Raw genomic sequence first — 12774 nt, forward strand, 5'->3', positions numbered from 1 at the left:
ACCAGAGTGTTCAGCTGCACAGTAATAGGTACAGAGGAGAAAAAAAATATATGTATGATGAGCCTAATGTTTGAAACATGCCAGGAAGGTCTGTGCTGATGGATAATATGAGCCCCAGGAGAAGCCAGACTAGTTCATCAGCTTGTGGCTTGGCAGCAGTGGGGTGACTTATCATAGCTAAAAAAATATTGCTGTGCTGAACTACCTGAAATTTTTCAAGCCTTTGTTCAGGACTCGTATTTGTTCCTGTTAATTCATCCATGACACCTCCCAGCTCCATTCCCTTAACATCTGGAGCAATTATCCACAGAGCAGGAGAGAGAACTGAGATACCAAAACCTCTCCTGTGGTTCATTTAAAAGCAAAACAAACTTCTCTTCACCCTCTGTCATCCTTTGTAAATTTTAAGCATATGGAGTAGTTTGGGCTGAGTAGAAATCCTTGCATGGTGATTTAATTTTGCTGTCTTGGGAATGCAAATCACCTCTTCCCAGCTGCATGTGTGGGATTGAGGAGGTGCTGGAGCACACACTGGAAAATGGAAAGTCCCTCCCCTGTGGCAAAACAAAAACAAAAGCTGGAGGGCTGCTTCCTGATCTGTGGGTGCAGTCACTCCCAAAACCAGCAGCAAATGATTTTCCTGACCTGCAGAACTCTCCCAGTCTGGCCACAGCCCTTCCCCTTCTCCCTGCTGTGGGATCCACTCATGTTTTACCTCTCAGAAGAGGATCTGCATGGAAATCTCCAGCCAGGATGGCACAGCCATCAATGACTTTAATAAGCTGAAGGAAGGAATCCATGACAGCCTGCAAGAACAGTGCTCACTGGAAACCTCCAGAAATGTTGGTCTGTCCTGCAATATCAGAATACAGCAACAGTTTTTCTCTTACCTAATTTAGCAGATTGCTAGCCAATAAAGCCAAGAGTGTTATCTTTCATACTCCCCTTATTTCTAACACTAAGTAATTTGGGTTTTTTTTCCCTAAATTTTACCATGTTTCTTTATAGCTGCTCAGCATGGTAATTCTGTCTCCATCTTCTCAGAGAGGAAAGAAAAAGAAGATGAGTTACAGCAGAAAAAATTGTTGGCTAAATTCTCAAAATGTAATACTGTTTTGCAGAATTGTACACTGGAGGTTATGGTCATGTATTAAGTAAAGTTTGGCCTAAATATAGAAAAAATAAATATATCTATTTTACCAATCTGTGTACCTTACAAACCTGTGTATTTTATTACTTTTTTTGGATGGTGAGTACTACTGCTCAAGGTTACACTGAAGGAAAACTCTTTTTCTATCCATCTTCACTGTGGTTACTCTCATTTTTCTGGCAGGATACAGCCCCTGGCTCACATGGGTGAGCACCACACTACCTGTGAGAAGCCATCAACACAACTCTGAGCATTTAACAAAAATGAAAGCATAAGTTTTTAAAAAAACAGCTGTTTTGTTCTCATTGTAGTTAATGGAGGTAACATTGTGCCTCTGCCTATTCATTACAACAACCAACCAAACCCATGGCAAGCTGGTGTTTAAATTTGAGAAATTTTATATTGTCACCTGTCCTCTAGGGTACTAAAATCTGCTGGTTTCAGTAGAGAAGCCAGATTGAGAAATGCTGCCAGCTGGTCCTTCCACCTGCACTATTTTGTGTCCACTTCAGTGCTCCAAGGAAAGTCATTTTGTGAGGCCATGTGGTTAACTGCTCTGAGAAGCCACCCAGGTTATAAATGACTTGGCAAAAATGGAAAAGAAGAAAGTGAGGGTTTATTTTGTGAGCCAATTTCCTGATCCAGTTCCTAAACACAGCCCCACAGAAAAGCTCTTGTGGCACAGCTGAGGTGCCAGGGCAGGAGCAAGCCCCAGGCTCCTGCACCTGGTGTCTGCTGAAGGAAATATTTTCTAGAATGTTCTTCTCTAAGATATCTGCTTGTTTTGAAGGAAGTGGTGAGACATCCTCTTTCTACTGGCTTTATTCTTCCTGTTTGTAGCCTTGGTCTGATCTTCACATGATGTGGCACCTCCTTCAGGGTGCTGTTTCCTGTTCTGTTTCTTCAAGTATCTCTTACCGTGCAATTTAATGTCTAAACCTTTGGTAGGAGAGTGGGATGCATTCACAGTCTACCTAAGGAGTCCACAGAAAGAATGTGCTGGATAAAACAAATCTCCCTTCTAGGATAACTCCACCTCAGATGTACAAAATGTGCTTGCCCACACCTTGCTAATGGCCTGCTGATTAGGGACCTGGCTAGCCAAAATATGAACAGCAGGATGGCCTGGTGATTAGGGACCTGGCTAGCCAAAATATGAACAGCAGGACTAAAAATACAGTGAAAAATCAGAGGAAAAGAATGTGCTGTGGGATCCTCCTCCACCATTTCATTCACAAAACTAAAAGAGATAATTCCCACGCCTGTTGAACCTATTGCTGCTGTCTGTGTCTGCCTCTCCTTATCAGTGTTTGCAAACCTCCTCGTGTAGCACTGCAGGATTCCAGCTGGCAGGAGTTTGCAGTGACAGTATGGTGTTTTTGTCAAATTACATCCAAGTGTAGTAGGAAGCAGCATGAAGATGATGAATCTGAAATCTGCAGTGAACCTACTTCTCCATCTGAAATCAGCATCTGAAGTCATTGCTTGACAGTAAATAATGTGTTTCTTGGGTGGAAGGCAGGCAGAGACCCCCAGCATCACCTTGTTCTGCTATTTTTATGTTTGTCCTTTAGTGGGAAGGACAAAGAGGAAAACAGCAGCAGAAACAAGTTGTTTTCTTGTCTTTCATTTGCCTTAACCTTTATAAATGGGTGTCTTGCAGGTCCATCACTTAATACCACTCCAGATGGCAGCAATGGCCTCCTGCCCATAGAAAGGTCAACAGAGCAGCTCTGCCACAAATCTTTTGACCCTGCAGTCAAATCTCAATCCCAAACTAGAGCTGTTGTGATGCAGGGAGTAGTGCTGAGGAGGGTGTGTGTCTTGCAGGCACAAGAGGCTGTTTGTCTGAGTAGCCTATGGAAATGGTCATGATGTAGAACAAGGAATTTCTTAGTGCTGAATAAAATGGTTGAGGGGAACTTTGATAAAGGGATTTATTTTATGTCATCTGAGTATCTTGCATTGAGCAGTTAGTAGTGCATGCCAATCAGTCTGTCCAGGTGCAAAGAAAAATTAGTGACATTGTGGTATTTGCTCTGAAGTGTTCCTGTGGCTCCAAGACTTCTTTGGAAAAGCATCTTCAAGGCATTACGGGATAATCTTTAATTTGGCCTAATTATCATTCAGATTGCATTTGCACTGCAAGCCTTTTCAGAAAAATCAAGGAATTATTTGAGAACAGATTCACTGCAGTCTCAGGCTGTTCTAGTCTTTTCTGTTCGGTTGGTCATGATATTACAGCTGGATCAGCCCATCAGCAAATTCTCAGTGAGTACCAATTTTGCCAGAGCACTGTGACAAAAATTGTAGTCTGCTCTGGCAGAAGAGAGAGGATTTGTTTTTTGCTCCAGTCTTTGCAATGTCCTCTGTGCTGAAGTCAGCTTATAAATCCCGAAAATGGGTATGCAGTTGATCAAAGGTAAAAAAGGGGTGTCACTGCAGACACAAGCCCTGTTCCACTGCCCAACCATCCTCTGGTGTTAGAATCTTTTCCTATATCCCACCTAAACCTGCCCTGACACAATTTCAGGCCATTTTCTTGAGTCCTGTCACTGTCACCACAGAGCAGAGATCAGTGCCTGCCCCTCCTCTGCCCCCACTGAGGTCTCCCCTCAGTCTCCCCCAGCCTGAACAACCCCAGAACCTTCAGATGCTCCTCACAAGGCTTTCCCTCCAGACCTTTCACCATCCTCATAGCCCTCCTTTGGATGCTCTCTAATAGCTTAATATCCTTCTTCCATTGTGGTGCATTTTTCTCAAGGTCATCTAGTGTATATTTTTACTGTCTGTTTGTAATTGTCTGTTTCTAACCTCAGAATCTGGTCTGTTCATAAATCACCAATAATATGTCCAGCATCCCTGTCCCCAGTTTATTTGTTCTAATATTTTTATCTTGGCACAATATCCCCAATATCCTAATGATTTTTCTTTGCAGTGCCTTGTCAAATACTGCATAAAAATATAACTGCATTATAAGTACAGAATTCTCTTTAGATACTTGGTGTGCCTTATTAAAAGCTCAGAGAAAAAAAGAGAAAAAAAGCTTTTGGGTTAGTCAATAGCAGTTTCAGTTCAGTTTATCAGCCCACGCCAGCAATTATTCCTGTTCACTAATTGTCAGGACATGCCTTTTCTTTTTCCCAAGTTCCTATTTCTCAAACTGAATTAATGTTTTTACTTTTCTGCAGCCAGTACAATGTATGTTTTTTTGGTTCAGCAGCAAATGGAAGGAGATGCAATTAAGTGAAAGAGCTGGCACATAGTGAGAGGCACAAGCTACAACTGGGAAATTTTTCTTTTTCTCCCACTCCAAATCAGTTTGATTACAGAAATTCAGCCTTTAAAAACACGTTTCTATGCCATCTCCAGAGGAATACAGTGCAGCAATGATGTTCACTGGATCTGCAGTGATTGCTGTGTGAGATGAAGTTCCAAACTGTAGGATATTAATGCAAACAGCTTGTAATACAATGGATACATAGAGCAATTCATGGTCTGACACAGAGGCTTTCTTATTGCAAAGTATTGCTGCCATTATTTGGCAAAAAACACCCCAAACCACAATTACCTTGTTTGACAGAGTAATTTTAACAGTGGTAGTAAAGTTCATTCTGGTAATGTCTTTCAATTAAGATTGGGTTTAATATATATAAAAAATTGGAAGGAATAGAATGGATTTGGTTGATGTGATACAGTATTTTTTTTACACAAATTCCTAGCTAATTCAGTTTGTGAACTGTACACATGCTCTGCTAAAAGTCAGTGATTTGGAGTCTTACCACAAGATTTCTTGAAAATTCCTAATAAACTGTGTCTAGTTAAATCTTGGTAACCCCTTTGGCTTATGTACATCTTTGTGCTATAAAGATTTGTCCTTTGACTGATGCCACAGTTGGGATAAACCTCACAGGCTGTTAATAAAACAGTTGGGGTGGGGGGAAATTTTTGTATTTTGTGTATTTGTATATATTAGAGATGTGAGATTTGCCCTTAAGTATTCCCTTGTTTTTTAAAATGCTGCTGTGTGTTTTAAATGATATAAATCAAGGTACTCCCCAGTGCTTGGAAAGTTTGGCTGGCTTTGAAGCTGACTTTTTTTTTCTTTCTGTAGAGCTCCATGGCTTGTCATATGCTGCCATTAATTTTTGAAAATTAGAGGCAACTTCACAGTGTGGTGATTAGAGGACTGGATCATCTCTCTTACAAGGACAGGCTGAGGGAGCTGGGTGGTTTTGGTTCATTTGATGATGTGTATTATACTTCCTCTTGCTTTTTTTTAGTATTTACTCCTATTGTGGTCTAACTCATCAGTTTGTTACCGTTTGTTGGCACAAAGGGTGGGACATGCCTGGCTTGGATGTTTCATCATTTGAATATTAATTAGAAGAAGAGTCCATAAAAGTTTTACTTGCAAAGTAAAAAGTTTTGCAAAGTTTACTTTGCAAAAGTTTTGCAAAGTTTTATTTTTTCCATAAAAGTTTTACTTGCAAAAAAAGCATCCTGCTGCAAAGCAGAGGAGTTGAGGTGCAAGGAATTTAAGTGTTATAATTGGAGGAATTTAAGTGTTATAATTTAAGGAATTTTAAGTATATTACAAGGCTCCATTTATTATGGGGACAACTGGATGCATGTAAGTCAAATCCTACTTTCACCAGTGGAGTCTCAAAGGTTCTCCTGATCAGTAGAACCTTGTTCCTTCTTACCTTTTAACCATTTTTCTGTGCCCTTTTCCTGTCAAACTGTGTTTCCCTTAGAGATAAACTCATCTTGTAGAGTTGTGAGATTTTTACCTGTGGCACATCTGTAGCTCAGATAATAAAAAACCCAAGATGCCTTGTGTTCACAGTAGAAGAATTTGCATGAATGACTGGCTGAGCTTGATTTACAACTTCAGCTACTTTTGTTTTGTTTGGGGACTTGTCTGAGAAGATTGGTTTGGGTGTGTTCTGGTATGGTAAAGCAAATGTTTTCCAAAATTAAGAACTTTGAAGGACCTGAAGATTTTGGATGGAGGTCTTGACTTCATTCCATTGCATGAAATGTAGATAGCAAACTGTGACCATGTATCAGGAACGTAAATGCTATGGAAGAAACACGTGTGCAGGTCTACACAGGGTGGTTTTAAACAAACTTTGGCTTTTTTCTTTTCTTACACTGTTTTGTTTTTTTTCCCCCCTCTGCTTTTTCCTCATTCCAGATTTCTCCTCTTGAGCTGCATTACTGCTTCATGGTTTTAATTTCAAACCTGAAAATGAAATACCACTGGAGGCACAAAGCAAGTGCCCTAAGAGGGCAATATATACCAGTCATGTTGCAGAGCAGAGAGGTGGTTTTAATTGAATTTCATTCTTGCAGAACTAGGTCATTGTTCTCTAAGGTTGTTTAAATTAAGTACAAACTAAAGCATTCTAGTTAAATTGGTCCACTGGTCATTTAACAGCAAAGGATGTATTATTTTTACTGTCAAAGCTGGCATAGTTAATAGTGTAAGCATAGAGTACCCCTGGGCTTTATCCTTAGAGCCAGAACTTTATATTGGGGAGCTGGTGGTGGTGGTATTTATGTGATTTTACACATGGAGCTCTACAATGGATAAAACTGAGGTTATTGTAGGTAATTGTGTCACTGATGAGGGGGTGACCCAAAGCTTGGGCAGCCCAAAGTTCAGCCCAGGCTGGCTGCTCAGGGTTCAGAATCACAGAATTTCTAGGTTGGAAGAGACCTTTAAGATCATCAAGTCCAACCCATGTTCTAACACCTCAACTAGATCACTTTATCCCCCTTGGGTCTTGAAAACCTCCAGTGACAGCAACTCCCAGAGCATCTCAGCCCCCTCTAAGCCCCCTTTCTCTGAGTATGTACATATAATGCATTGGAAATTGGGAAATATTTTTGTTGTGTTTTTTCTAATGTTTAGTACCCTGGAAACCACTAAATCTTAGTTCAGTTCAGATGTTTCTGCCATTGAAGTGACAGTTTTTCTCACACACTTAGGAGATATATTTCTCTCTTAAAAAAATACTTTTTACTCCCCAAACTGCATACAAACAATGAAAAAAGGAGAATTTCCTGAGTATTACAAAGTGTGTGACATGGGAAATATGCCTTTTTCCCCTGCAGGAACATAGTAAAGCTGCAATACAAAATAAAACAGAAGCAGTTCAGTAACAGCTTTTCACGTTTCTCAGAGTAAATAAAATTATTAAATGAGAAATTATATTAATATTTACTCTGAGGCAGAGCTAATCTTTGAAGTTAACAGTTTTCTGACTCAAGTGGTGTTAATAATCAGATCCCAAATAGGATTAGGAGGTAGAAATGAGTACCTTTATTTGTCTCCAGGCCATTGGTACACAATGTAGATTACACAGATATAAACATAAAGGTTGGCAATCATTAAAACTGAATTTCAGATGTTGCATTTGCTTCAGAATCTTCCTGCTCGTTTCTCTGTTGCTACACTCAAAATTTTCCATACTGAGAAATGGTTTTCTTCCTGTTTTTCAGCCTCCCTTTTACATAACAACTGAGGCTCTCCTCTGGACTGTATGTTTGTAATATTTGATTTCCAACAGTCTTGGGCAATGGTTTCTCGTGGTGATGAAGTAACACATTTTAGTGTTGATGTGGTTGAAATGTTTTCTGGAAGGAATGGGAAGAGAAAGTGTAAATTTTAAACCAAGCTGAAATTAGGGCAGTGGCAAAGTCCAAAGGGTTGCATGATTGGAGTGAACCATAACTGAGATCCAGCTGTTTATGTAATTTACCCAATTCAAGACATTTTCTGTCTGTCTGGGCCTTTAGGTTGCTCCACTAGAGAAACAACTGGTATCTCTTGTAAAATTTTAATCCTGAGGGAGACCCATTTCTTGGCTTTTCATTTCGAGCATAATGGCTGGATACAAGTTCAAATTACTTCTGTGCTTTTAGGGAAACCAGGCTGTCTGTCCTCTTCTCCAAAAGAGCCAACACCTTTAGAGGCTGTCCATGTATTTTGAAGTCTCTTCCTTTCTTGTGTGTTGATTTTTCCCTTGAGTATTTGTTGTTTTTAAAGGCGCATTTGGGTGGTTCTCTAGACCACATCCCTGCCCTGGTCCCACTTTCTCTTTGCAAGGCTGGGAAAGCACTTGGGGGAAGAGCTGGATGAGATTTGTTCCTTCCCTTCAGTTACCTGTGCTGAAGAACTCAGCTGAATTTGATGTCATGCACAATGTGCTTTGTGCTGATTGTTTCTTCTCATGTGTTCTGCTCTGCTGTGTGTACTTGGATTTATTTAGCCTTGCAAATATTTTTCTGGAATGTGTTACTCAGATCTGCCAGCCAAACCTTCCAAGCACAGAACTCCTTCAGTTTTAATGTTTTGTGATTTAATTTTAGAAGTATAACAGTTCTGCCTCTTTTATTTGAAGATACTTGAAAAATACATTGAATTTGCCCATTTTCCTTTAAGATTTCAGTTGCAAATATCACTGTATGATGTGATCCAAGCAACTATGGTTTGGGTCTTAGGAAGAACAACATTTGACACGTGCTTGGACTGCAGGCTGAGAGATTTAGGATGGACTCAGTTGGAAAAACATTTATCATCCTTACCCACACTGGCTCTGGGTTTGGATTTGCCCAAGGTTTCCTGTTCTGTGAGCAACTGATACTTACACAGGGTGACAGCAGAGTGTGGAAATTTGGAACTGTCCTCTCCTGGAGAGCCTTTAGGAGAGCAGATCATCCAGGTCAGGGGATGTGTGGGATCAAACAGGACTTGTTCTGCCACAGGCAAACTCCAAGTTGGGTGAGTCCTTCGGTTTATTTACACAGAGGTACAGGGAACACATGTGTGCGTACACAAGCAAGAAATTTTATATATTGAGTTTAGTTCTGTTTTGAATTTTTACTTTCTGGTAGTTTTCTGAAGAAAAGGTTTATTCTTACTGGTTTATTGCAGTAGGAAAATTGTTATATCCCACTAAATAGATATTTTCGGGTCATAGTTGCTACTTCTGTGTGCAGATATGATAGATTGACTCTTTTTTTTTAGTATGATTTGTCTCATTCAATTCATTTGCTCTGATCTCAGTTTTCAAGGTCTGTACATACAAAAATAATGTATTTCTAATTAGTTAATTTTCACTTTATATTTACTTAACCTCTGGTTTGAGCAGAAATTTTTAATTAATTAAAAAACCTCTCAAAGCCAGTGCTTTTAGTTAGGTTTGCACAAGGAATTAAAAGTGTGACTATGTATTAAAAAGGATTAACAAGATATCTTTGGAACAAAATTCCCTTAGTAAGCAAGGAAAGTGTTCATCATTCAGAGCATCAGAAGCTGTCTGTGATGTCCTTCAGGTGTGAAGGATGATAGTCACTAACACTGGTTTTTAACTGTTGGTTGGAGGAAGAAAACAACACTTCTTTATCTACTAGAAACTATCAAGTTGTTAAAATGAATTATGCAAACCAAAATAAAGACATATTTTTTTCTCTAGTCCTAGAAGAGATTATTGCTGTGAAAAGCTGCTTTTATCACCTCAGTCCTGTTTTCAGGTTGTCTTCTGGTGACTAAATTCTGGGACTTTTAAATGCAGTTTGCCTTGGAAACAAACACAACTTGGCTTAACATGGCTTCAGCATTCTTTTTGATTATTCTGCTACTAATGCTAAGCTTAGGCCTTAGCAAGCACCTTTATAAAAGGAAATGCTTTGGAGTAACTGTGAGTTGAGAGTTGAATCAGGTTTCAAAATTAGGTGTGTTAGATTTCAGTCATACATGTTTATTGAAAACAAAACTTTGGAGGAAACTGGAAACTGTGACAGAGTAGACTAATACCAGTAAGTGATTTTTATTGAGACCCTGAAAGGTTTTATTTAGCCTGTTTTAGACTGATGAGAAAAGTGAGAATGTTAAGGTCCCTTGCAGAATTTGAGCTGTCTGTGGCTTTTCATCCACTCTCCAAAGCACTTTATTTAATGTTTTACCAAGTGTACAGCCAAGCTAACCTGGCACCTGACTATCTCCAAGAGACGTGGCTTCCCTTGTACTTTTCCATCTTTTGGTTAAAGCAGATTAACTGGCCAAAACAAACCAAAAATCCCTAATCCTGTGGAAAACCTGGCTGAGAAATCAGATGATAACTGGTGCTGGGGAAGACACAAAAGAAGAACTGCTCATTTTGCTGGCCATCATCTGGGACATCTGAGTGTTGTAGAACTGCCCTGCGTGCCACAGTGCCTGCTCTCCTTCCCTAAACCTGATTAGTCAGTAAATCACTGCCAGTGTGTTCTGTAGTCTTAGGGTTTAAGTAGTTGGAGAGACATGATCTGAATACTGCAGAGAAAATGAATTAATTCACAGTTATTGCCAAGATACTTTGAGGAAGTAACAATTTAGGTCTGTTCATTGCAGAGAGAGGAATTGATTATGGGGTGATAATCTGGTTAGAGGCCATGTTCCCATTTATTTGCTTGAAGAGCATGTCCAGACATCAAGGTTAAGGTCATAACAGTGTTGTCAGTTCCCAACTGTTCAGCTCCTGGAACTTTAAAATAAAATCCACCCAGGTGAAACAAGAGCCTGGGGGGAGCATAGGTGCTGAGCTTAATTTGAACCTGGTCAGGTTGAGGTATTCTGAGGTATTCCACCATTCTGTGTACCACTAATCCAAAATTACTTTGCTTTCTGGTGAGGAAGGAACAGAAACCTTTATTAACTATTGAAATAAGAGATTTATTCTAAGAACACCTGTGTGGATGTGAGCTGTGAAACAACAGAAGAGTAGCACCTGCAGGCAGGAGGAACAACCTGCCACAGCACGGAGCTTCATCATTCAGCTGTTGGAATGAAGGGCTTATCCCAGGGAAGGTACAGGCACAGGGAAAGCCTGATGTCTGGCACCAGGCACCCAGAAGGGTTTTAATCTGTGAGCAGGAGTTGCCTTCACGACAAAAAAAGGGAGAGGCGTGAGTCTGCCTGGAAAACGTGACTGGAAAAGCTTGGTTTGCTCACTCCCCCCTCCCAGCAAATTGCCTGCAAGAGGATCATGCACAGTGGTGCATCATTCCTGTTATCTCCCAGTGTGACTCACTGAGCCATACATAGCAGCACTTCTTTGGAGGAGATTTCTTACTCAGAGCAAGCTGGATGTGGAAACAAAGACTCGGCTGTCAGACTGTTAATGTCACTTTTGCATTAGAATTCCTTGCCGTGACACACGAAAATGTCTAAAAATGGCTTGGCTAGCAGTGCCTGTCTGTATTAAACAGGTATTGTCAGGTTAAAAATCCTCATTCGTTTTCTCCTGATTGGATGCTCTTATTTTCATATTATTTATATATTTTTGGGCGACAAGAATATTTGTTGATTGCACTAGGAGATTATTGGGTATTTCAGTGTTTGAATTGCTGGTAATGAAATGTAGCAGGTGGCTTTCAGAGCATGCTTTAGGTTTTTTTTTATTCTGTATTTGTTTCTCCCTTGTATTGCCCAATCATACCCCAAATTAATTCTCTGTGACCTCTTTCTTTTCTCTTTTAGTTGCAAAGGAACTGGTTGTGACATCCAAGTATGGCTTGTAATATTGATCCCTTTTAAGATCCCTCTGTCCTCCTTTTAGAAAAATTGGTTTTCTGGAATGCCACCAGCATCATCCCTCCATATTGTGCATTAATTTAGTACCTTGTACTTCTTTTCTTGCCAAGAATTACCAGCCAAGACTTTCTTCAAGGTTTCAGTGCTTGCTGCTGGAGCAGCCTCTCTGGCCTTATCCCCAGATGAACTCCAGCCTGAGCATCCTGAGCTGTGTTTTTCTGGTGCTGCTGCCAGTGGCATTTTTGTTCCCTGTTTGTTGCTGTAGTAGAGCACTGTGCTCTTTGTTTATGTTGCATGTTTGTTGACTCAGCTCCCAAGATTTTTAAGTATGCACTGGAAATCCAGGAGTTCTTCCCTGTGTTTTGCGATGTGGGTAATGTATTAACAAAGTTGTGTTGGTAAAATAAATATTCCTGTGTTCTGTTACAGGTTTTGGGATTTGAAGTTGACACGGTGAACTCTGTCCAGTTTTCAAACCACACAGGTAAAATTTTACAGATCTACTCCAGTGTCACTGAACTCACTCAGCATGGGACTCACCTCATCCCATGGCAGTGGAAGGACATTGGTCTTATGTAAAGATATAAACTCTTTGGGAGTCATAAACCAGTTAAAGAGGACATTGGTCTTATGTTTTCACTGACATTTTCATGATAGAGGATGGAAATGCAATTTTCATGTTTTCATTCAAGTGTCTCAGAAACCTGAATATGGGAGTAGGATGGATGTGGTAATGTCCATTTCTTCAGAGGGTGAGTTTCTTTTGTTAGGCAGTGATCTAATTAAGTCAGAGAGTGAAATAACACAAATACAGATAGTGAAATAACACAAATACATTTACACAGCCAGGCATGTGAACAGAGGAGTCTTCAAAATGGTTTTCTATGAGATTTATGATCTAATTAAGTCAGATAGTGAAATAACACAAATACAGATAGTGAAATAACACAAATACATTTACACAGCCAGGCATGTGAACAAAGGAGTCTTCAAAATGGTTTTCTGTGAGAGTCACAGTCACATTATCAAATCAAACATC

General features: G+C 39.9%; 1 protein-coding gene across 1 annotated transcript in view; it reads left to right on the forward strand.

Annotated features, from left to right (window-relative positions):
- PDXK (pyridoxal kinase) overlaps window positions 1-12774 on the forward strand; it is a 42518-nt gene that overhangs the window by 7139 nt on the left and 22605 nt on the right. The window contains exon 2 of the mRNA XM_071430238.1: window positions 12165-12219. Coding sequence (XP_071286339.1) covers window positions 12165-12219 — 55 coding nt within the window. The remainder of the gene's footprint in view (window positions 1-12164; window positions 12220-12774) is intronic.

Source organism: Agelaius tricolor, unplaced genomic scaffold (assembly GCF_023055355.1).
Source record: "Agelaius tricolor isolate 1412-34295 unplaced genomic scaffold, bAgeTri1.0.p SCAF_7, whole genome shotgun sequence".
Taxonomy (NCBI): domain Eukaryota; kingdom Metazoa; phylum Chordata; class Aves; order Passeriformes; family Icteridae; genus Agelaius; species Agelaius tricolor.